This window comes from Nuphar pumila, chromosome 16, assembly GCF_984573655.1.
Source record: "Nuphar pumila chromosome 16, dmNupPumi1.hap1.1, whole genome shotgun sequence".
In the NCBI taxonomy this organism is placed as follows: Eukaryota; Viridiplantae; Streptophyta; class Magnoliopsida; order Nymphaeales; family Nymphaeaceae; genus Nuphar; species Nuphar pumila.
Window position 1 is genome coordinate 6,833,180 of NC_143264.1, and position 26,615 is coordinate 6,859,794.

A 26,615-nucleotide genomic window follows, 5' to 3' on the forward strand; every position below is an offset into this window, starting at 1 on the left:
TTGAAGTCCTAAACTTTTTCTTCAAGTTAGGAAATGCAATCTCCACATGCCTCATTTTTTATAATAGTGACATCGCATTGTACCCATGTCCCAACGAGTTGAGCCACTCTAGTGCGTATGCGACTCACCTTGAATAAGTGTTTGCTTTGCTGCCACAAGTACAATATCATCTACAGATTTAGCTTCAAAAGACTTGATTTTAGTCTCTTTAGCAATTAGCTTGCTCAACATCTGAGTGAATGTAGGGAACTCAGCTCTATGTAACATCACACACTTAATCCTATCAAACTAAGGTTTCCAGGTCATCAGAAACTCGATAACTCTCGATTTTTTCTTCTTTTTCTTTCTATGCACTGGACAATTCTTGCATTCATCACATCCAGTGCAAGAGGGATCTGAATCCGTAAGTGCTATCACGTCCCAAATTTGCTGCATTTGTGAATAAAAGCTTTGCACAGTCTTACTTTCCTATTTGAGCCCTCTAAGATCTTGAACCAGCTGGTACTCTCTTGGCTAGTTGTTTTGTTCGTATACTGGAGCTAGAAAGTTCTAAGCATCTGTGGCTTTCTCAAACTTGGCCAGGTTAACTGCTGAGCATCCTTGACCCTAACAACCATGCCATAATCTTTGCATATTTCACATCTATTCCCTTGCCTTTTCATCATACCAAACCAAGCTGTCCACCTTTTTTGTCACACCCCAACTAATGGTGACATTGCTGCCCAACTCAGCCCGACACATCAAATTGGTCATCAACACCTCTATAGGATTTCAAACGCTACCCGAGAGGCTGAAAGTAATCACAAATAGATGTTAAGCTGAAAGGAATTTAAAACACAGAAATCCCCGAAATTTCTAACTACGACCCCTATAGAACCTGCCCAAGAATCATCACATCTAACCAGCTCCAAACATCAAATCAATGCCTTTATCATGATTCTAGGTGAAAGCAGCCTAAATAGATCCAATCTAAGGCAGAAAACAACTTGGAAATAATCCAGGATTTAAGATTTTGTGAATCAGACCCTATTTGTCAGAAAAGTTCCAAAAAACCATGAAAAATCACGACTTCTTGTAGAGAACTCCAAATTTTACGAAATTGTTTGTAAAATCTTGTCCTGTGTAGCTCTTTTAGTTACAAATGAAAAAGATTCCCAATAACCTATCTCTACCTTAGGCATTCCATTAGTGGCTGATGTCAGCTGTGCACTGTATCACACTAAAAAAATGTTGCTTCTAGATGATCTCCTCCATTCATGAACTGCTACAATGGAAGGAAGAACAATGATATGCAGGAGTTCAGCATGTTTCTTGTTACTCTTCAAACAAAAGCTATATTACATAAGGCTGTCCTCCTCTTCATTAGGGTTCAATCTACAATAGTTTCCATGCCTAAACTACGTTCAACAATCATATGTAATGATAGGGCTATGAGTAACACCTGCATGCATATTTACATCTTTGTACATGAGCAAAGCTAATATTTTCAACAATGTAGCACATCCAACCAATGATCTACTATTTTTGCACGAGGTTCACAATCACCATTCTGCTGGTTCCACTGATAACAATTGTTATGATGTAATATCTCAAACATTTATCTAAATAATATAATAAAATAAATGTGAACTTTGTTCTGCCTGCTTGGAATGTTAAGCTTTTGGGTGTCCTCAAGAAAAAAGGGTGGGGGTGTGGGTGAGGGGGGGACAAAAACTTGTTTTATATGTCCATACTATCTTGAATGATGTTATTATGAATGCCTTGCATTGATTATTTTTGGCTTAATATCTGTCCCTTTTACATGTTATTTGGGAAAGTTGTTTGGTAATGATATTTTTTGTCTTGCTATGCAGCCTCAGTCAGACTCTCATTTTATCAAAGTGGCTTCTTGTGCAGCATTATCAGACCTACTTACGAGGTTCTTATTTATCTTGCTTGTTATATGCCACTGCACTTGTCCTCATTTTGTGGTATCAATGATGTGATATATCCGTCAGTCAATATTTATTTTGTATTGTTTTGGTGGTGTGCTTTCATTCATAATCATTTTGTAATGTTTGCACATTTTTTATGTGTTCTACTATTTATTTCTTTTACTAATTTTGCTTTTCTTCTCCCACTATGCAAGCAGGCTTTTAGCCCTGGTTGGACTTGATTCCAAGGCCACATAATCATGATACTGAGTCTCCATGGTCTGTTTATCATGCTTACTCTTTTTATACAACTGGCAAGAAACCTCACAGAAATCTGCTCTGAAGTATAGAAGAGTGTACTTGTCAGTTGTTATGACTAGAGAGAAGTCATTAAGCTGAAAGTTATGCACCATTTTCCCTTCTTTTATAGCAAGAGAATGTGAAAGTACATTTGCTTCCTCTATAAACATATTGTTATTGTTGTTATGAACCAATTGATGAAGGGAAATGCACGAAGGCCTTTATCATTACATGTTCTTTTCTGAGTAAAACCTTCATGATGCACTGGAACAAATCTTGAGGCCAAAATATGGACGGTATAGTAAATGACCAACTCTTAGATACTTAAATCCAAGATCATACAAGAGATAAAGCACATCCAGAGCTAAGTAATATCAAACTTTTTCTTGGATCTAACATTTGCTTTTGTGTTAATGTTAAAAAAGAAGAGGGAACATTTGGTTTTGTTCAATCCAAAAATTGATACTAACTTGATGTGAAGGGAAAGAAAAATTGTTGCGCTCGACATTTATGTATTGTTTTTAAATTATATAATTATTACTGCTTGGAATCCAACAAAATATTGTTTTTTGGAATTTACTGATAATTTTTAATGGGCGTTTCTTAATTCATAAAAAAGTGCACATGCCAACATATAAGAACATATGTCGTACACTATGTCACACGGACTCGGCTAAGGAGGTGCCGCACCCGAGTCTACACGCCTCGACACGGGTGCGGACTCGGGTGCGGCTTCGGACTCGGCCCGGACTCGGTCAACGCCGAGTCGGACTCGGTCAATGAGTCCAGGCCGAGTCCGTCCACATTTTGGACTCGGTCAACTTTGACCGAGTCCAAAAATGTCCCTAAAAAATCAAATTTTTATATTTTTTATTTAAAAAAATATATACAAAAAAAGAAGCACAGACTGTGACTGTGCACAGTCACAGTGCTGTGGACTGTGCCTGTGCACAGTCACACTGTGGCATTTTAAAAATAAAATAAAATTATATATATATATATATATATATATATATATATATATATATATATATATATATATATATATATATATATATATATATTTGCCGAGTCCCCGTGTCCAAAAATTTTAAAATTGTGCCGCACCCGCACCCGCACCCATGTGACATAGGTCGTACATATGTACAAAATGAGTCTTTGCTTTGGACTTGCATATATGACATACTTATGTATTTTTAGGAAGATCAAATTTTATGTCTCGGTTTGTCATGGTACATTTAGTATCAATCATGCTTCACATCCAGAAATTTAGATGAACTGATTAGTTTTACAGTTGCAATTTGATTGTTTTAGTACTTACAAGTTTCCGCTCCTTGGTACTATATTTGCGGTATGTGCATCTACACTATCCTTTGTGTGTATGTAGGAATATAGTTCCTTATTGTTGTTGATTTCCTTCGCTAATCAATTGGTTCAGGACTTGGTTCTAACATTACTTCGTGGTGTTTATGATAATAGGCTTTACAGTTTTCCAAACTCTAAGAAAGAGGGAGCTTCTCTGTCAAGCAAACTTATTCCTTTGGTTCTGCAACTGTTAACACAAGATGGTTCAGATGACGTATTGGTTAGCAAAATTCTTTCCAATTAACTCCCGCTCCCCTCTATTTTTCTTTTTTTGATTTCTGTGCCCATTGTTTGACAAATTTTTTAGTAGCATGTTGTTTTTGCTAAAGTCATATCTGCCACTCTGATATTGATTTATGGATGCAACACTCCTTAACCTAAAATATAAAATCAAGACCTTTTAGCAAAACAGAGAAAAAGCGATTGCTTGTTTTTGTTGAATATGTAGAAGTCTAAAGTGTTATAGTATTTATTGAATAATTCCCTTTACAATTGGAAGCTATGTGATTGGTCTTTAACTGATGGACTGTTTAGATATATGGGAAGTGTGGTAACATATATATATATAGTAGTTTCCTACAGCCTTAGGTGTCTACGCGAGCCTACACACATGCGGCACACACACATTTGTTTTTTGCCATTAAAATGACCTTTATGCAGGGGTTGCGACTGGCACTAAAGACCTTCTTGTACACACACAAGCTGTGGATAGTGGGTCATCCATCATCAGCATTGGACGACCCTGGTGAGTAGGCACTTTCAAAATTTTAGGAAGCGGGAAGTGCGGGAGGACTTAAAAGCGAACTAGGAATCGTCTCGGAAGCGACTTAGGAAGCGAGGGGGAAGCGAAAAAAAGAAAAAAGTAGAAAAAAACAAGAAAAAACAGAAAAAAATGGAAAAAGAAGGGGAAGTGAGCTTCCCAGTAATTGGGAAGCACACTTCCTTCCCATTTAATCAGAAGCGCCACGTCTTGTGCTTTGGAGAAGCGCGCTTCTCAAGTCGTATGGTGCTTTCGGTAACCTTGGGCATGCCCATGTGACATAGCAAATCACAAACTAAGTTGCCAGTGTCTGTCATTAAGGACCCATTCTTTGTATGTCTCTCTCTTCCTTTACATTTTGAACAGTATCTAGTGGTTGCTATCTTAATAATCTTATAAGAAAGATCATCATGTAATAAAATCCAGCTCACGAGCTTTTTATTTTCATGAGTGCTTTGCTGCAGACTTGTGTAGTTATATAGTGTTAATTAGTCCCAAACCAAGTATTTTTAGTGGAAGCGCATTGAGTGGTTTGACTGTCCAAATGATTTGCTTTTGCCTCTTTTAATATGTATGTTATTTGACTCTTCTTTTTAGGAGTTACATGGACTACTGATGTTCTTATAGTATTAAGCTTTTGCAGGAAGCGGCTGCTGGTCTTCTTTGTAACCTGTTAACTTTGTTTCCGTCATCTTTCCATCATCACTATGATACTGTGAGTGCAAATTTCTTTCACTCCCTTGGAATGTTCATTATGACTTTTTCTGAGTTGTTCCTTGGGGACAAAGCTTGAACCTCAACTTGTTCTCTATGGACTTTCAAATATGAAATATTAAAGCATTATGTCAACTTAATGGCTTCTTGTCTGTGTCAATCTATTTGACAATTTGCTTGAAGGAAGATTTATAATGTTTGAGGATATATTTTGTATGAAAACACAAAATTTGTTTTTTAGTAGCTTGCAAAAAGTTTTTCTCTATTAGGATTTTTTTTCTTTGCATAGTAGCTTATTCCTAAACTAATTAAGAAATCAATTTTGTTTTTTTTTTTCATTTCACCTATTGATTGATTCAATTGTATAGTATTGGGTTATTATGCTCTATTGAAAATTAAAATGTTTAAATTTGTGAAAGAATTGTCATATTAGTTTTGATGATGTACTGTCACAGGCTGAGGCTGTTGTCGTAACCATCTTGTTCAGAAATTCAAGCTTATCTTTATCTAAGGTGTGAACCATGAGAAACTAACCTGCATGTATCGATTATGCTATTTTAATAACATTGTCTTCTGAGGGACTAAATGGTCAACTTCATAGATGGTTTGACTTTGCCAACTTTGTTTTGAAATACACTAAATACTTGGTTTTTCATGTATACTTTTAGATGTTTGGCCAATTACTGACTTTCCTTCCGAGGGCAAGGGGTGATGTTGCTAGCTGGTCCCAGATGATGACGAAGATTTTGATATCAATCAATACAAATTTGAATTATATTTTTCAAGGCTTTGAAGATGGTACTTGATACAAATGCTTTATATTTATATGTTTGTGAAGCCTTTTGTTAAATAGAGCTAATTCTTGTTTCTAATGCAGCAAACAAAGGCATGGATGCTATCAATCTCTTGGTTGAACCAGGAAAAGATCCCCCTCCTCCCTTGGGTGGTTACTCAGATGAACAACCAAAAGACAAGTTTGGCAAACTTCATATTCCTCATGTTTGCTCATTGATGCAGTGTTGTATTTCAATGCTTACTAGTCCTTATCATGTCCAGGTAGGCCAACACATTGTTTGTTTAATTTTGTGGTCCTGTGAATTTCATGCAAGGTCATTTCCTCCCTTGCCCTTATGTTTATTGTGGATTAAGATCTGCAGTGATTTTGTTTCAATGTTGTCAGGTCACTGTCCCTATGCACTCTCTGCTTTCTCTCATCGAAAGAGTGCTCTCACTGGATGGTAATAACTGCTATGCTTCGATGCCAGTTATGGCCATTACTCAACTAGAGTTTATCTTTTCTGATCTCCCTGTGCTGCACCTGAACTGCTTGGATTTGCTACATGCAATCATCAAGGGGGTCCGCTGGTGAGTCACAATTTTGTTACTGTTTTCTCTGTGAACACATGGTGGGCATTCTCATTTCGAGAATTCACTAGCGCCCATTTTTTGGTGTTTGACAAATAGATCCTTTGGAGTTTGCATTCTCCAGATTCCTTGCAATCAAGAACTGTTATGTTGTAACCTATACCTCAGGGGAAGGATCTGAAACAATTTTTCATATTTTCTGGAAATTATGGGGCCTCCAAGATCACTTAAAAGGTGCTACACTGGTTGATTTTCGTTTTGCGGAGTCAACCCCAAAATAGTCCTAGCCAGATAGCCTTGTTCTTTGTTGAATGAGAACAAATTGGATTTACTTTTTTCAAAAGAAATAATTGTACTTAATTGCTTCACTGTACTGTTACATAATTTGGAAGTTATATTGGATGTGTTGACGTTTTTCTCCAAGGGGATGCATGGAAGAAAAAGGTGAGAAGTAGTCACTCGTAAGCAAAAAATACATTTTAAGCTTAAGCATGCATAACCACTTATAGTGAAGGTGCTGAACCATGATAATTGATAAGTCAAAGTTTGGCAACTTTTTTATTGCACTTGCTAGAATATTCCTTTTATATAGCATGACAAGTAGTAATAGGCATTGACATTTTGATCTATCGTTGCAGAGTCATGATTCATTTGTAATTACTTGTTATTTACCCTATGAGCTTTTTCATTATATATAAAGGGATGTAGAGTTATCCCCTCTTCACTGAAAGTTGGAGGTCATGGCTGCAGTTTTCTCTAATGTTGTATTATCGTATCCGAAGTTGTATTGGAAGGGCTGTTGATACAGGTGTATTGTACTGTATGATAAGATACATGAAAAATCTTATTTTAAAAATCACAAAAAATAAAAAATACACAAAAAATCCGAAAAAATTAAAAAATATAAAATCATAGAATAAAATAGAAAAAAGATCAAATTTAAGGATTATGAAAAATTAAACATACACATGTACTACTATAACATGTAAAACACTATCATAACAAACTAACAGCTAACAGTACAAAAGGATAACTGAATATTGTATCGTATCACATTAAAGATTCAGGAGTGTATTCTATCGCATGGACTAGCGATACTGTAATGCGCCGTATCATATTGTATGATACGATACAATACTGATAACATTGGTTTTCTCTGCTCTCTCATCTTTACATCTACCTGCAACATCTTACATGAGTTTATATGTATATTGATCCTTGGTTTGTGGTTGGTCCATCAAATCTGGTTTCTTAGATATTTTCTGGTAAACCTTTGAATCTCTCTCTCTCTCATCTTCCTCCTTTTCATTGACCTCTTTCCTTTCTTCTCTTTTAACTCCAAGCCTTTTTTGTCCTTTTCTTTTTCTCTTTGTATTTTCTCTTTCTTTTTGTCCTATTCCTTTCTTCTTTCCTTTCTTTCATTTTCTTTCTCTCTTCTATTTTCCTCTCATTTCCTTTCTCTCCTTGTGGTGCTAATGCTGTTGGCAGTGTCAGCCCTCGTTGTCGCTGATGTTAACCTCTGATATTACTGAAGTTAGCAGTTATACAACTCTGACATCAGCGTTCTCAGCTGACCCCGGACCAGCTGGTCAGGTTTCTCCTTTATGCAACTCGTGACCTGAAATTATTTCATTCTTGCTTATACTTTATTTCTGTCCATGGACCCAAATATCTTGAACAAATGTGTTTTCTTAAGTTGGGGATTAACCTAACCCTATCTAATTATTGTCTGAAAGGGCTTTAGGAGAAGGCACAAAGCGAGAAAAAAGAAACTAGAAGTTTCATTGAGATGAAAAAGAGAAGGGATACAACAAATGAGGAACTCGACCTCCTTAGCTGCATCTGAGGACAAAAATCTTTAACTTTGCCCCTATTGCTATGTTACAAAAATACCCCCAAGAATAAACATGTATACATAATAAAGGGTAGCACCAGGACATGTATAACACCCATATCATACAATGTATCTCGCAACACCCCCCTTCAAGCTTGAGATAATGTGAACATAATCATTCCAAGCTTTGAGAAGAATGCTTGAAAAGCTCTAAAGGGCAAACTCTTAGTAAAACAATCTGCAATCTGATGGGCCGTCCTGACATTTACCAATGAGATTATACTTTCCTGGTAGACTCTTCGAGTGAAGTGAAAATCAATTTCAATATGCTTAGTCTTTTCATGAAATTCAGGATTTTTAACTATTTGAATTGCACTTTGATTGTCACAGCGTAGTGGGATTCTCTAATCAATTTTATCCCCCATATCCTTGAGTAACCATCTCAACCATATAGTCTTGTATGTAACTTGGGCCATAGCTTTATACTCAACCTGTTAAATTATATTGAATATATACACACACACACTTTGTAAATATCTACTAGGGGTAAAATAGTTTTTTTTAACTTTCATGCATATTCACTTAGAATATGATTTTTCTTTTTTTCTTTTTATTTTCTCTTTTTCTTTTTTCTTTTTCATTGAAGTGGGCTCACTTATGAACGTTGGACCACTCCAACAGTCATATTTATGACCGTTGGAGGGGCTCCAACATCCGTATGAGAACCCCTCCTTGGTCCTCTCTTGTATATAAATTAGGACTTGTCTCCTTTGTATTTTTAAGCTTCTTTAAAGATATTATTAAGTGAAGAATCTATATTTTTTTAGTTCCTCTCTCTTTTATGTTCATTGCCACTTTGTGGCTTGTTGTAATCTTGCGCGTTAGTGGCTATTTGCTTGTATGCATGTGCATTTGTTAGTTACTTTGTGACATTATCTCTTTTCCTTAGCATTTCGTGACATGGTATCATAGCCTTGGTTGTGAAAGCATCATTGGCTGATCTCTTGTTCATATTTGAAGAAAGTAGTATCATACCTTTCTGCTCTTCGTTGATCTTCTTCAAAGATGGCTGACAAGGAATCAAAAATAGATTTCTCATTCAAATTGAATGTAACAAATTATCGAATGTGGGTGGTGGCCGCCATGAAAAACAATCTCAAAGGTAAAAAACTTTGGGTTTATTTCTGTGGAACCATTCTGGAACCACAATTAAAGCTTACAAAGAAAGAAGGCAATGTAGAAAAGGCCTTAAATGAAGAAGAGAAGGCCAAAGTTATTTAAGTGTATCAATAAAAAATAGAAGATTGAGAAATCGAGCATGCCAAGATATTGGCATGGTTCATGAACAATGTGAAGCTAAAAATATGCGCCAATCTTGCAAAATTCAAGAAAGCCAACGAAGCTTTGTTTTTCATTAAAGTTATGTACACCCAACGTGACCTTGCTAGACACTTCTTTTTATAAGAAAAGGTAAGAAAAACTAAGCAAAAAGACATGAGTATTAGGGACTATTATAATGCCCTATCCTTGTTATGGGATAAACTTGCCATTCTCGAACCACAATGAGAAGGAAGTGCTATTGCCATGATGCAAGAGCAAATGGAAAGAGAGATTTTTTCAATTTATTCATGAGCTTCGTCCTGAGTTTGAACAACTAAGAGGGTCCCTTCTTCATAGGGCCTCTACCCCTCTTAGTAAAATTTTAGCCGATTTGTGCCAAGAAGAAACGTGCTTGGCTTTAAAAAAGGATATTGATGAAGTACATGCGGTATCAAGACCGAGAAACATTGTAAGGCCATATAATAAACCACCTCATTTTTTGAAAAATAATAATGGAGGTGGAAGAAAAAATATATGTCACCATTGTAATGAACCAGTCCATATTTGACCAGATTGCCCTAAGCTCAAGAAAAAGGTGGCTTCCGTTGGACAGTCTCCAAACAATTCAAGTGAAGATTCAAAGAAAGCTGGAGATATAAAAGACTCTAATGCACATCTTACTGAAACTCTCTAACAATTCATAAGAATGAATTCTTCTACACCTTCCACCTCCGGTGGCGCAATCTCATCCATCCCGGGTATGTTCTTTTGGATTCTTGATTAGGGTGCCTCTTTCCACATGACTCTGAATGCATTTCTTTTATCAAAACCAAGTCTTATTTTTATATCCTTTGTTTTTACTGTCAATGGAACATCTTTAGATGTTGAAGGAAATATATACCTTGAAAAAGTTTTTGGTTAAAACAAAGAATTTTGAGTTTCGAAAATAAAAATTATTTCAAAATTTAACTTAAATATTTTTTTTCTCTCAAATCATCGATTTTGAATGTTGTGTATCTTTTTCACCTACCCATTGCAATGTGCATGATCTCATGTCCGGGAAGCGGATTGAGCAAGGCCATAGAAGAGAATACCTATACTATATGGATTTTTTGTCTTTATTATCCAAATCTTTTTGTAATCATGTTCAATGAAAAGATACTGAGATTTGTCACAAGAGGCTTGGTCATCCTAGTATTTTCAAGTTGTATCTTTTTCCTTTGTGGGGAAAAATTTTGTAATGAAAGCACATTTACTTGCAATGATTGTATACTTAGTAAAATACATTCGCTTTCGTATTCACATAGTAACTTTGTTTCAAAAAGACCATTTGAACTTGTGCATTCCGATGTATGCGGACCGTCACCCGTTATGTCTAAAAGAGGTTATTCATACTATGTTATTTTCATTGATGACTTTACTAGATACACATGGGTGTATTTTATTAAAAATAAATCCGATGTCTTTTCTAATTTTAAGGAATTTCATGTTCTTATTCAAAATTGATTTCAAAACAACATAGCTATTTTTAGATCTGATTTCGGAGGAGAATACATGTCAAAAGATTTTTAAAACTACCTTAAACTAAATGGCATTATACATCAAAGATCTTGTCTAAAAATTTCTCAATAAAATGGTCTAGCCGAAAGAAAACATCGATATCTAATTGAAACAACAATAACTCTTCTTGTTTCTAAAAATGTTCCTGAATTTTTTTGGGTTGAAGCTATTCTTACCATAACTTATCTTATAAATCGTATGCCTTCATCTTCATTTAAAAATGACATTATACATCGAAGATCTTGTCCAAAAAACTCCTCAACAAAATAGTCTAGCCGAAAGGAAACATCAACATCTAATTGAAACAACAAGAACTCTTCTTATTTTCTAAAAATGTTCATAAAATTTGTTGGACTGAAGCTATTCTTACTGCAACTTATCTTATAAATAGTATGCCTTCCTCTTCGTTAAAAAATGTATTCCCTTTTAAAAAATTATTTAAAATATCTCTGGATTATAAAGGACTAAGAATTTTTGGATGTAAATGCTTTGTTCTCTTTTAAGGACAAGATAAATTATCACTAAAAGCTTTTGAATATGCTTTCATTAGCTATGGTGAAAGTAAAAAAGGTTATAGGTGTTATGATGTTCGAAAAAATAAGCTTTATGTCTCTAGAAATGTAACCTTTCTTGAAGAACAAAATGGTTTTTAAATTCAAACATCTAAAGAAGACATTGATTACTCATTCCTATTTGACTTAGTGCTTAGAACTAAGTCCCAAAATGATTTAATTTGTGACAATACTTGTAATGATAATTCACATTACAATGTTGATGTGTCACATATTATTGATGATTCTCACAATGAGAGTCTTTATGATGTTAACATATATACCCGACGTGAGGAAAATGAACATCAAAGTGCTTTTGAAAGATACTCTCAAGATTTCTCCTTAGAAGAACAAGTTGAAGAAAGCCAACTTAGGCGATCCTCTCGAAATAGTAGACCTCCACAAAAATTTGTGTCATATGACTCCTTTTCTTCAACATATAGAACTTGTCTAATGATGATACATTCCTATTACGAGCCTTCCATGTTTAAAGAAGTTAAGGAACACTCTCATTGGATTGATTGCATGAAACTTGAGTTAGAGACACTTAATAAAGCAAACACTTGGACCATTGCAAGTCACCTCTTAGGTAAAAAGGTTATTGGATGTAGATGGGTATATAAGGTTAAAACTAAGAGTGATGAAACTCTAGAAAGATACAAAGCTAGGTTAGTTTTTAAAGGCTACACCCAAAAATATGTGATTGATTATGAAGAAACATTTGCTCTGGTAGTTAGGATGACTGGTGTGCAAACTTTGATCGCTTTAGCATCTATTAAACAGTGGCCTATTTATCAACTTGATATTAAAAATGCTTTTTTAAATTGAAATCTTTGTAAAAAAGTTTTTATGGATCCTTTGCTGGGTCTTGAGATTGAAAAAGGGAATGTTCTAAAACTCAACCAAGCTCTTTACGGTCTCAAACAAGCTCTAAAAGCTTGGTATGATTTATTTAGCAAAGTGGTTCTTGCTAATGATTTTTCTTCTTGTTAAGACTATAGGAGGGTATATTACAATCCTATTGTTAAATGTGAATGATATGATAATTACTGGTAATGATAACTAGGGTATTGAGCTTATTAAAAATATTCTAAAAAAAAAATTGATATGTTTGACCTTGGTTTTCTAAGATATTTTTTAGGGATTGAAGTTGCATACTTTCTTCGAGGATATGTTCTATCTCAGATGAAGCTTGCATCAGACTTCTTTAGTAGATTTTACTGGCATATTTATCTATCATCAGGCCAGCTATTACTCATGTTGTTCACAGTGCAAGTCAATTACAGATTGCTCTTATTTCAATTAACATGGCGGCAAATATGAAAATTATCAGATATTTGAAGTGCACAATAACAAAAAAACTAATTTTATCCTCCTCATCTCTTAATTTACTTGCTTATACTGACTCTGATTGGGGGGGGCAATCCCGCTTATCATATTTCTATAATAGGATATTGCGTGTTTCTTGGCAAGTCAATAATTTCTTGGAGATATAAGAAGCAACAGAAAGGTTCTCTTTCTTTCATGGAGGCTGAGTATATGGGCGTCCTCTTCTCCACTCCTTTGAAGTTGCAACCACACATTCATGAACGAATCAAGCACGTAGAGATGGATTGCCACTATGTTCGAGATGAATTTTTACGGGCTATCATTCAACTACCCTATGTTACTTCCGAGTATCAATTAACGGACTTCTTCATCAAATCTTTGCCCTCACCTCACTTCTACTTTCTCTTAATCCAACTCTCGGTGATCTCACCATGTGTTTGAGGGGGGTTGTTTATATATATATACACTTTGTAAATACCCACTAGGGGTAAAATAGTCTTTTTACACTTTCACACATATTCACTTAAATAAGCTTTTTCTTCTTTTTTTATTTTCTCTTTTTCTTTTCCTTTTCTTTTTTTCTTTTTTCTTTTTCATTGAAGTGGTCCCACATATGAACGTTGGACCACACCAACGGTCATATTTTTTATCGTTGGAGGGGCTCCTACATTTATATGAGCGCCCCTCCTTAGTCCTCATATATAAATAAGGGGCTGGTCCCGTTGTGTTTTTAAGCTTCTTTGAAGCTATTCTTAAGTGAAGAATCTATATTTTTTTAGTTTCTCTCTCTTTTATGTTCATTGCCACTTTGTGGCTTGTTGTAATATTGCTCATTAGTGGCTATTTGATTGTATGCGTGTGCATTTGTTAGTCACTTTGTGACATTATCTCTTTCCCTTAGCATTTTGTGACACGGCCTCTACAGTGGAAGGAGCAATTCCTTGTTGTTTTTTGTTTTTCTACGATATCAAAGAATCTCCAAGGAAAACACAAAATCTTGTAGTAGAGTGACAATCTTGGGAGACTCCTTCAAAAACTGCATCACAATAGGCTTTTAACTTGAGTCTTATCGATGAGGAGAAGAACAACACATAATTCATACTGCACCAAATCTATTTGATAATTCATGGCACTGTAGCAAGGTGCACTCATGAACTGACTCAGAACATGAACTGCAAAGGTGATGTCAGGTCTAGATATAGTCAAGTATGTATGACTCCCAAGCAACTCTATACATAGTAGGATCCTCAAGAATCTCTCCATCCGAATGCTTCAATTTGCAATTTGCCTTCATGGGAGTCTCCACATGCTTCCTATCATCAGCCAATATAGCCTTGTTGATTAGATTAGCTGCATACTTATGTTAAGTCAACATATATCCACTTTCAAAATAGGCTATCTCAAGCCCCACGAAGTATTTCAGCCTTCTCAAGTATTTCATTTCAAAGCATTCCATGAATTTAACCTTTATCTTTTGAATAAGATCATTGTCATCCCCAGTAGTAATCATGTCATCTACATATAGTCAGAGCAAGCATTTTTCTTTGCTAGATGATGTGACAAAGACAAACAGGGCAGGATCATGATAACTCTGTCTGAAATCCATATCCCTAACTACATAACTGAACTTGTGGAACTATGCACAATGTGCTTGTTTCAAACCATATGGTGCTCTCCTTAGCTTGCACACTTTGCCTTCACGAAACATCTTGTGGTAGTTTTTTGTAAACTTCTTTTTCCAAGTCTCCATTCAAAAAGACATTTTTTAACATCTAGCTGCTACAAATATCATATTGTAATTGATGCAACGACAAGAAGGGTTCTGATAGTGATCATATGCACCACTGGAGCAAATGTCTTTGTAAAGTGTATTCCATATTGCTAACTATACCCGTTGGCTAGATCTTTTAGTTGTTCCATTTGCTCTCTTCTTAATCTTATATACTCACTTGCATTTAACAACATTCTTTTTATTTGGCAACTTGACTAACTCCCATGCCTTCATCTTTTCTAATGCATTTGATTCCTCACTCAAGCTTGTTGTTATTCCGGTTGTATGACAACTCAACATAGGATTTAGGCTCATGATATGAATAAATCAGAGATAGAAAAACTGTGAGTAGCAGAAAAGGAATCATGTGAATCAAAGCATGGAGGAGGAATGGATGCCTAAGGTGGAAGAGGATCCAGTTTTGTGGATCTGGATCAGTCTAAGAAATACTGTGACTTGGCTCAGAAAATTCCTACTCCATTTGGCCATATCTTTCAAGAAAGGACTTGATTAGGTACTCCTAAATGTCTCCTAGTATAGGTTATCATCTTCTCATTATCAGCTTCAAGGTTTTCCTGGAAAGGATATAAGAAAAGAGAAGGTGGTCTCATGATCCACTCCATGCTACGTAGTTCCATAATAAGGTATATGTTCCAAAAACTCTACATGCCTAGACATCCAAATTCCCGCAAGGTCATAACATCAGTAATCTTTTTGACGTTTGAAACAACACTTCACAGTCTTACAGATTTATGCAACAACTTATCTTTTTGTGGAGGAAGCAACAATACAAAGCATGTGCTATCAAACATCCTCAATGCACCATAATCAGGTTCTTTACCAAACGACTTCTTGAAAGGAGAATCCTTTCCAAGTACACTTGAAAGCATACAAATACAATTTACCAAATATCATGTCATTCTTACAGCTTCAGCCAATAATTCCTTAGGCATCTTTCTATTGAAGAGCAATGCTCTAGTGGTCTCCATTAAATGTCTGTTCTTTTTTTTCTACTATGCTATTATGTTCCAACAAATAAGGGAGTTTACCTCCCTAGCTGCACTATAGGACAAAAATCTTTGACTGTTCCTTATTCCTATGTTACAAAAATACCCCCAAGAATAAACATTTATACTTGGAAGGGGTAACACCAGGACATGTACAACGCCTATATCATACAATATATCTGTTAGCATGCCTTACATTAGATGAAACTTTGGAGTCACATTGATGGTACTAGTCCTCCTCTTGTCTTAACAAAGGAAGAGACGGTTGAAGGTCAACAACCTTAAACAATGCATGCTCCAATTCCAGCACATGAGGAATGGATTGTGAAGCATCAAGGCCTTATTTGGATGGATCAATTTGACATTGTCTAAAGAGGTGCCAACTCAAGTGATTGATCTTTCTACTACAGCTATTCTTTGGAAGGAATTGAAGAATTCATATGCTCAGTTGTCCTGGCAAGTCTGATGAATATGAGTTGAACTTCTTAATTTAAAAAGCAGATAAATCTTTATCTAAGTACCTTGTTAAGATTAAACATATTTGTGATCAAATTGGTCCTTATTCAACATCCCATGTCTGATGGGGATAACATTCATTACGCTTTGCATGGTCTAGGTGATGGATGTGAGAATTTTTCACAAGTGTTATGGAAAAACCTCCATATCCTACATTTGCTGAATCAAGACCAATGTTATTACAATATGAAAGTATATTTGAAAGCAAGAAGAAGACTGGTTCTAGCTCCTCTAATGGTATTCATGATGTGTTCATTCATGAAAACAACAATAATTATTCTTATTCTGGTCATGGCAAAAGGAGAGGTAGAAACAGCCCTACTGGTCATGGTAGAGGTAGAGCCTGGAACTGTGTAACAGGGATACTTCTACCAGCCCTTCGTATGTGTGTCGTACCGGCATGGGTACTTAGGTGCTTCAGGTATGGTGATTGAGTTTTGGTCTTGACTCGATCCATTCTATCCATTTCTTGATCCAATCTTCATGTAGATAATACTTGGGATCAGAAGAGTTCAATGCTAATTATATACTTTTTTATGATTACTTTTCAGTTAATTATATATTTTAAACATGTTTTGGACCTTTAGTTTGTATTCGCAGTTCTACAACTTCATGCATAGAGCATTTTGTAAAACATAGTATAGTTGTGCATTTTTCCATGAATCCATGTTTATATATATATAGCTGTACCCCTTTATGCATCCTTTTAGAAAATCTTGTGTCGTACCTTTCATACCTGTCATACCCCATACCAGCATGCTTACCTATGTGCATGGGTTTGGAATAATAATTCTAATTTGTATGCTAATTGAAATGCTGGTCATGGTATGGGCAGCAACAGTAGGAACTAGGAAGTATGTTCTTTCATTTCAATGACAATGCTGGTCATGGTGTTTTACCAATCCAAGAGCAGTGTGAAGCAAACAAAAAACCGATTATGGGATATGCCGATGTTCTTGTGGCTCTACTCATGGAAATCAGAGTTTTCAGCAACCTTATCTCTTTTGATTAAACAACCTCATCTCTTTTTAAATAAAACAAAGTAATCAGGTTCATGGGCCACAAAATAATAAGGTTCATGGGCTGCCCATGCATGATGGTGTTGTAGGCAGCCACCTTGATTGCATTATTAAAGTAGATGAATGATCCTTTTGTAGACCTCAGGAGTGTTTCCTCGCACTGAGCTTTTCAATATGGGACTATTTTCATTAGAAAGGAAGAGCTAGTTATAATAAATAAAGCACCACATGATACACAAAAAATCTTTAAAATGATTGTCCTTGAATATGCAAACGCTCCAGTGGAATTAATATCATAATAAAGACAAAACAATTAATTTTTAATATTTTTAACATTTTTTTTTTGATGAGATTTTTCCGAGAATTAAAAAAAACATATTTTTCCAATTTATCCAGGGATATTCACTTGCCAAGAATATCCTGAGAATGAGATTGTGACTATGGACAAAAGCATCTAAACCATTCACATGCAACATCTGACATGATCCATTTCAGATCAAGTGTCTTTTTATAACAAACACAATGAGGAAGGTGCCAACACTCCTTTACACATGTTCTTTACTTCATATCTTTTCAGATCCTGAGGAGTCTATTGAATCCCAAATGTGAAATTTTGGTTCTTTATAAATTATCAGGAACATTTCTTCACTCATCATTTGTTCAAGGGGGAAAAGTTAGAGCATGTCAACATGCTATGCCTCATGCACTACCTTATGCCACCAGGATTTATAGTTAGTCATCTTCTTCTTTCTATGTTTTTTGCTTGTAGGTATTGGAAATGTATCTGATAATCATCTAAGACTGTCTGCTTTGTGTTAATGCCGTACATAGTCCAATTCATCCTTAAAAACTGTAGTTCATAAAGGTGTATTTGGAGTTGTTAGTCTAATGCCACGTTTTCTTTCTTCATTTGTGCATGTTTGTGCATGTGCATGTCCAGACATGCTAGTTGACATGTTGGGTATCATTTAACAATGCACATTATCTTTCCTAACAATTAGTTCTTGTGCAGTCAATTGCTACCTGCTGCTGGGAAGATTGTACGGCTTCTCCAAAATTATTTCAGGAGGTTTTTGTTGCCTTCCATTAGAGTCAAGCTTTACACAATTGCAAAAACTTTACTCATCTCCATGAACGTGGGTACGGCCTTAATCTTCTTATCTCTTATTCTTACTGACACTGCTTTGATGTGTCCAAGACTGCCAAAACTTTGTGTTTAATAACTTTTTTTCTAGAGGATGGTCGCCAAATTTAAAATATTCTTTTTATAGTTTTGCTCGCTTAGGTAGTTGCTGCATTAGAATGTTTGTGTCATGAAATGGCACAGAATCTGAGGCACAGGAGAAAAGATAACGATGCATTTTAGCAAAGAAAAAATAACAAAACAAAAATAATAATAATGTATTTTATTAATTCTTCAAAACATAGATATATACAAAACCCATTCTCATTAAACTCACACTCATACATACATACATGATCATACACACTTGAGTCTTGACACACATTATGCTAACACACCCATCACTCTCCCATTTACATGTCACACACACTTATTTTGCCTAACGGTTTGTTGGACCTCCAACTAGCCGGTAGGCTATATCCCAACAACTAGCTGGTCAAAAGAAAATGACCATAAAGGATGAGATTGGTCATCTTAATGATTACCAAAATAAAATAATAGAAATAGAATAAATAAAAGAAAAAAATAATACTAGCCTAAAAGTATACACTAGGTATATTTAAACTAATCCTAATGGGTATACATTGAGTATACCAAATCTAAAATACACAGTACACTATAGGTATACGTCTAGTATACCTAGAATACAAGATAAAATGAGAAAGGAATAAATACAATGAACAATCCTACAAGTATGCTCGAGTATGCTGAGGACAAATACGCATCATTATTACATATTTCCTAACAGCTTGAACTGGTCCAGTTATTCCATGAATAACACATTACTAGCATCATTTGCATAATGAAAATAAAATTCGTGCTAAGTGAATTAATAAAACATATTGGGCATGGAAACATCCGAAAACTATGCATTAGAATTTTAGTAATATCCAGAGCCCCAACTATTCTTGAAATATCAGGTTATCAATGAAACTCTTTTTTGGCTCTCTTTTTTTTCAAGTGTCCAGTTGTATGAGAAAACTGAAAACCATATCATACTTAAAATATTTTCTTCTCATAGTGTTCAGGACCATCAAGTTTTATTGAGAATCTAGCAAGAAGCTCTGGCTGCATTTTAGACATAGTAGATGCAGTTTCTGCTACAGTATTGGGTAACTTGTAAATGTCAATGTCTTTACAGCTCTTTCTGATGACATCATAAGTTTTCATTTGATCTCTGTTTGATGTTTATTTCAATTCATTTTTGAACTATTCTTTGAGTTGGCTAGTTTATGGAGTCTCATACTTTAAATGAAAGTCATCAGCTGTGGTGCCTGTTCAAGCCTCAGAATTTGAAATCATGTAATCTCGTTTTCGATTCAAGCACAAAATTTTGAGCTCAAACATTCTTTTACACTTTTTGGAACAGAAAGTTTGACAAAAAATGGGAATTGCTGAGTGACTTGTTTAATGCATATTTTCTTCACTATGTTAGGTCTTCCTTTAAAGCATCACATAGTTCAAATGTTCTAATTGCTTTTTTGCTGGTGGAGTATAGCTTGTACCACACTACCTCGTATCTTTATGTTTAAGAAAAATAAGAACTTATACTAACTTAGAAGTTCTGATTTTGATCAGGAATGGCTCTGTATCTTGCCAATGATGTAATTGATAATGCATCTAGGGATCTGGATATTGGTTTTCAAGCACAGGGATCCATCCCTTCTCAAGTACACTCTTCAAAACATGGAACTGGGGCATCAAATGCCTCTAGGAGAAGAAAGAGGAAGCATGTTTCTGGATCCCCTGAGGATAACTCAAGTGGAATTGAAGCTGAAGTTTCGAGTAATTGTCCAAAGATTCCTTTCTCTGTGCAGATTTTTGCTCTTCAAGCAGTAGAAGCCCTTCTTACTGTGGTATGCATCTTAAACAGTCTTTCTTTGGTTCTAGGTGTTAGGTTGTTTCTTATCTGTTGATTTCCTCATTTATGAGGAATCATAGGTTTGTCATTGCTTGAATGAGGCATCTTGAAGTTTACCATAGTAAAATTTTCCTTGTATTGCAAAAGGTCCCATGAATCTAATAGTATGTGACTCAATGTCAGCCATGAAATCTTCATTTCATTGCCTTGTCTCAAATCTCATTATAAGGGATTTTGTTGTCATGAGAATCATGTGGCTTGGGAGAATCTCTCAAAAACATCTAGATATATTTATTATATTTTAAAAAATAAAGGCACATATAAATTCATAGTGAAAAAGCTAAACATCTTAGAACAGTGTTAACATTGGGTTGATACAATAAGATTATGATATTTTGAAAATAGCATTTTTTGCATTTTATTGACTTTTTAAATTGCCATGATAAAAGCATGTAATTTTCAAAGTATTGGCTCAAATCTGCCTTAATTATGAATATTATGAAAGGAAAAAGCTTTTTCCCTGCATTGCTACACCATGCATCAGAATTTTGTAATATATCAACCGTTTGTAGTCCTTTTTATATGCTTCTTGGTGTACTCTCCTCTTTATTGACCTTTGCAGGTTTATGTAAATATCTGGTTTATGTTACAGTTCCATGGTCATTTGGCGGCACCTAATTGTATCTGCTTATTTTGCGAAAAAGGAAAAAATCTGTCATTTGAAGGATTGTTTTGTATAGTTATAGTCTTTCATTTTTTTCGGCAGAATTTATGTTCCTTGTAGTGTGGTTAACCGTTTTCAAAGATATTTCGGCAAATTGCTTAGTTAAAATGCTAGAAAGAGTTTCTGATATTCCATGAATGCTGAGGGGACAGTTTGACGAGGTGAGAATTAAAAAATATGGCACAGAGAAAGTAACGTGACAATAGATTTTTATCTCTCAATTTCATTATCCTTCTCTTTATGCTGTGTTTGTTATCGGGGCAAATGATGCTTTTGCTGAAACTAACATTGCTACGTGATTATACCAGGGTGGTTCTTTACATTCACACAGCTGGAGACCAAAGGTTGATCTTCTTTTGATACACGTAGCGACCAGTGCCTGTGAGGAAGGCTGGTCATATGAGGACCACAACATTGTTATGGAGGATGAAACAAATTTTGGTCGAGCAGATTTTCAGCTTGCTGCACTTCAAGCACTGTTGGCTTCTTTGCTTTCTCCATGCTCTCACAGGCCTCCATATTTATCACAAAGCCTTGCACTTTTCCGTAAAGGTTATCCTTTTGCATTTGATTTACAGTATATTACATTGAGAATTTCATCTTTTTGCTTGTGATGACAATACTAAATATTATCTGCTTCATCCTCAGCCATATATATTAGTTTACAAGAACTCACAGAAATTCATCTAAATAAGTGCAGCAGTTGGTTGAATTTACAATAAATGTTTTATGAAGGAAAATACATTTTATTCAGGGTTTCTGCTGTATTTACTGGGTCTTGGTCAACTAGAAGATTTGTGATTGTTGGCATACACATTGAAGAGAAATCTTATTTGTTAAAATGTTGATGGTCGCAGGCAGGCAAGAGGCTGGGACAAAACTTTCAGATTTCTGTGCACATGCTCTTCTGGCTTTAGAGCCTCTTATTCATCCACGTTCCCTTCAGTTAATGCCATCCTCATCTCTTAGTAATAACAGAGGCATTGGTGGCTTAAACCAGAGGTTTCATTTAGCAGTTAATGAAAATGGGGTAGGCGACAAAATGGGCAGCCCCAGAGTGGACTACCCAAACATCTCAAAAACCGGTAAGCCGAAACTCCCAGTTGATGTGGGTGATATTTATCCAGATGACAAGTTGTGTCTTGGTTGGTTGGCAAATATGGAAGAAACCGACACTGCTGAAGACAGACAGTCAGTCCAAGTGGATGGTCTGACTGAACGTCTAACTGTTAATCTTGATAGAGTTGGTACGTTGGAGCCCTGCTCGGTTGTCAGATCAGAGAAGGAAATTTTGAAGGAAGACACCAGAAATGGTAGCTCAGTTCTGATACAAGAAATGCGGGTGAGTGGTGGTGCAGATGGTATGGGTAAGAGCACGTTTGAGGAGCTAGAGGGCCATGAACCGGAAAAACTGGTGCATATGGAAAAGGACACTTCAGCTGAAAATGCAGGTGGGCTGTTTAAGGAATCTGAGCTAGTAAAACCAGTGGAATCACCATCAAAAGAAGATTCAGTCTCAGCTGGAATTGCAGATATTTCTGCCGAAGACAGCCCATTTTTCACCAGATTTTCTTCGTTGCACAGCACAGAAACCGTGGCATTGTCATCTGATTCAGAGAGTCTTCCAGACATCGTTGAAGGTGATCCAGACACAGACTAAAAACATGCATGCAGTGAAAGTAATTAATTTTAGTTTGTCTGAAATTAAATTATTTCGTTTAGTGAAAGAGTTGAGATAGATCCACAAAAGAAAATGGAAACAAATTAGTCCATACACCTTTTTTTTAAGGTGTACTTATGTGGTTGTGCTCTGCAATTGAGGTTTACTTCCATTCTTTTTCGGGATATTTTTTTTCTTTTTACTAGTTCGTTAATTTCTTGGGAAAATTCCATTTAAAGGTCGACCTTTTGCCCTTGGTTCCAAGTATGGACCTCACATTTCTGGCTACACAAACCCTTTGAGCTATCATGGGGACACACCATTTTGGTGGGGCATGGTAACACAATACACGTGGATGCGGACATTGACACGTAGTGTTCATAGTTTAATGTTATTGTAATGATTTTAAGTATCATTTCAATAAAAATATTTTTTATCGGATTTTAGTTTTTTATTGATTAGATAATAAAAAAAACCTTTTCCACGTGTTCTATTTTTCAAAAAGAAATTAGACATACGTGTTGACCCCCCCCCCCCCACCATCACGTGTCCCCGTGTCTTTGTGACAGTCTTTGAGGCCTCTAATCATCACATCACTGTTCTTGATAGATAGCAATAGCCCAACTCCTTCACCCTCCCTCGTCTTCCTTCTCTCACCTGGCCCATGGGTAAGGTGCAAAATCCAGCGAGGATCCGTTTTGCCAGTAACCGCTGCCCACCTCAAACAGCTGTTACAACTCTAGGCCTCTTTAGTTGTCTATCCTGCCAACAACTCTCCATTTGGTTGTTGAGTGGGTGGGTTTCTGATGCAGAAGTTGAGCCTAGTGATTCGGGTTCATTATATAATTTTATATTCATCTTTTCTTATTTAAATTTGGCTATTTGCATTTGGGTATTGGATCATTATATAATCTATATCATTAGTATAAGTTTGATTTGATTATAAAGTTATTAGAAAAGGATTCCTTGAAATGTCAACTCAAATTCACCCGTAATCAGACGTAATCCCGTTTTGCCCGGAGAGCATCATTATTGTTACTTGACATAACTGATATACTTTTCAGATATATGGGAAGTTTGGTAACTTATATATTAGTTTCCTACACCCTTAGGTGTCTACGCGAGCCTACACACATGCGGCGCACACACATTTGTTTTTGCCATTAAAATGACCTTTAGGCGGGGGTAACGACTGGCACTAAAGACCTTGTACGCACACACGCTGTGCATAGTGGGTTGTCCATCATCAGCAATGGACGACCCTGGTGAGTAGGCTGCCATAGGGAGAGAGAGAGAGAGAGAGAGAGAGAGAGAGAGAGAGAGAGGAAAATTGGTTCCTCCTACTGTCCATATGGTACACACAATGTTGATTTTGAATGTTTTAAGTCATGTTGCAAATCAGACCTCACGGATGTGTTCAACATGTTTTATCTGCTCAGAATTGGCTGTTGGATCATGTTTTTTTTATAAAAATGTGACTGAGCTTTGAAATTTACAAAAAAATTGGGCCTGTGTTTTTTACACCTTATAAATAACTGCTCACATGTCATACTAGGATGATTCAAAAGTCAATTTCCACTAAACAAACCAGGTAGATCACATCCGTAAGGTCAGATTAGAAAAAAAGAACCAAACACGGAAAAAATGAGAAATCAAAACCATCCATTCTCTCCTACCCAGGTAGGAGGAACCAATCACTCTCTCTACACACACACACACACACACACGAAGGAGGATGGTCCACCCCGTCCTCTCCAAAATCTGTTTGTTAGATTTGTTTTCTGGAAAATCTGTACATAGGGATGTGATCTTCAACAGTTCTGAAATTGTTTATGTTATAAGATCTTACCTTACCTACACATCAAAAAACATTGATCCAATAGTCTAGTCATATGTTTTCAATCATGGTGATCACATCTATATGTTCAGATATGCCAAAAAATATATCTAACATACAGATTTTGAAAGGGAGGACAAGGGTGGACCATCCCCCCCCCTCTCTCTATCTCTATATATATATTATTTATATGTGTGTATGTGTGGATACATATTTATTATTTATTATAACCATTTGTACATGCAATCTATAGTAGAAAATGCCATTTTTTCAACTTTTTTGCTATTTTTGTTGGGTCTGAACTTGTAGATGCGATCTACATAGCTTTTTATTACGGCCATATGTTTTCAACCGTGAAGATCATATCTATATGGTCGGATTTGCCAAAAACTATATATTACATACGATTTTGAAGGGGAGAACAAGGGGTGGACCATCCCCTTTCTCTGTCTATATATATGTGTGTGTGGATAAATATTTACTAGAACCAATTGTACATACAATCTAGTAGAAAATGTCACTTTTCTCAACTTTTTTGCTATTTTTTTGTGGGTCTAAGTTTGTAGATGTGATCTACGTAGCTTTTGGATCATGTATTTGCAACATGTAAGAAGGTTTTTCAAGTACCTCAAAATCAATGGCCAATGTACCAAAGTTTGATGAATAAAATCATATTTTTACATTAAAAAAATATAATCCAAGGTGCATTTCCTAGCAAACAAAATATATTGAACACATCTACGAGGTTGGATGGAGTGGATACAACTTGCACCTATGATTTTTCCAACTAGATTGTACATACTGTAGAGAGTAGCAAATATTTATCCTATATATATGCATATATGTATGTATGTATGTTACTTGATTGGGTGAACCTATAACTCGGCTGATGCTTGTGAGTCCTGGCTGAGTCTTGATGGAGACTTAGTCAATCTATTGAGTTGAGTAGGTTAGTTGTTGGTCAGGGGAAAGTTAAGGCTGTCACTAGATTGATTTGTTCGATTTTAATTTTTAAAGAATAATGTTAGCACAATATCAATAGTGAAGAAGCATGGCAGACTGAGATTTAGTGTCCATCTTGATCCATTGGATCACCTTCATTGAATACCCATTCATCACAAGCAAAGGAGACTCTATTTCAAACTAGATTTAATTCCAAGTATGTATCCATGAATATTAAAAGTTAAAACCATCCATAATTACTAATATCATACCTATCTTGAATTATTTAAATTTTAAACTAGTGATATGTAGCTTTTAAAGGAGCATAACACCTATACAACATGGGTGCTTCCCTAAAGGACAAGTACCTTTGTCGACACAGGTCAGACCGGGCATGAAGCCAACTAGGAACCTGTTTTTTTTTTATATGTGAGGGGGGGGAGGGGGAGAGAGAGAGAGAGAGAGACTCTTCTTCCTTGGACAAGAACACGAGAGAAATAGAGAGGGGACAAAGGGTTTCATCCACCATGACCACACCCCTCCTCCCCCACACCTTTCCTTTTATTTTAAGAGAGATGAGTATCTCCTACCCAGTTCATGTCCTAAACCGTCATAAATACTTCTAGAAAACGTAGTTGCATGCTATGTCATAGGGACTCTCCAACTAGGTGCCGCACCTGCAGTCAACCTGACCCTGGGTGCAATCAACACACCAAGGGTCATTTATGTCCAACTTTTGGACTATATATATATATATATATATATATATATATATATATATATATATATATATATATATATATATATATATATATATATATATATATATATATATATATATAAAATTTTTTTGCCGCACCCTCGCACCCAAGTTTTTTGAAAGTGTGCACTCGCACCCACCCGCACCCACACCCATGTGACATAGGTTGCATATGTTTTTTGTTTAATCCTAACCTAAAGATGCATTCATCATTGCTTATTCACTAAAAGCCATGCTTTGGATTCAATGAGAAACCTTGATTTTTATTTCACCAAGTTTTGGTGCAATATGAGCCATGTGTTTCCTAATGTAATATATGCTTTC

At 35.7% G+C, this 26,615-nt stretch overlaps 1 protein-coding gene across 2 annotated transcripts; it reads left to right on the plus strand.

Moving 5' to 3' along the window:
- Positions 1-1,868: 1,868 nt before the first annotated feature.
- Positions 1,869-22,939, plus strand: LOC149812803 (uncharacterized). 2 transcript variants are annotated; one of them, XM_089991888.1, is made up of 6 exons: positions 1,869-1,918; positions 3,693-3,798; positions 18,337-18,464; positions 20,086-20,363; positions 21,401-21,644; positions 21,950-22,939. In XM_089991888.1, exons 2-6 carry the CDS (start codon positions 3,779-3,781, stop codon positions 22,750-22,752), a joined length of 1,473 nt encoding a protein of 490 aa, XP_089848014.1. In that variant the 5' UTR covers positions 1,869-1,918; positions 3,693-3,778; the 3' UTR covers positions 22,753-22,939. The 2 variants fall into 2 exon arrangements, with proteins under 2 accessions (XP_089848014.1, XP_089848015.1); XM_089991889.1 differs by lacking the exons at positions 1,869-1,918; positions 3,693-3,798 and adding an exon at positions 4,984-5,053.
- The last annotated feature ends 3,676 nt before the right edge of the window (positions 22,940-26,615 follow it).

Bases quoted from the DNA above. Each gene is read 5' to 3' on its own strand.
- LOC149812803 (XM_089991888.1), top strand. From the start codon at position 3,779: ATGGTTCAGATGACGTATTG. The intron at 18,465-20,085 runs GTACGGCCTTAA...GATTTTGATCAG, and splicing joins ACTCATCTCCATGAACGTGG to GAATGGCTCTGTATCTTGCC. The intron at 20,364-21,400 runs GTATGCATCTTA...TGATTATACCAG, and splicing joins TAGAAGCCCTTCTTACTGTG to GGTGGTTCTTTACATTCACA.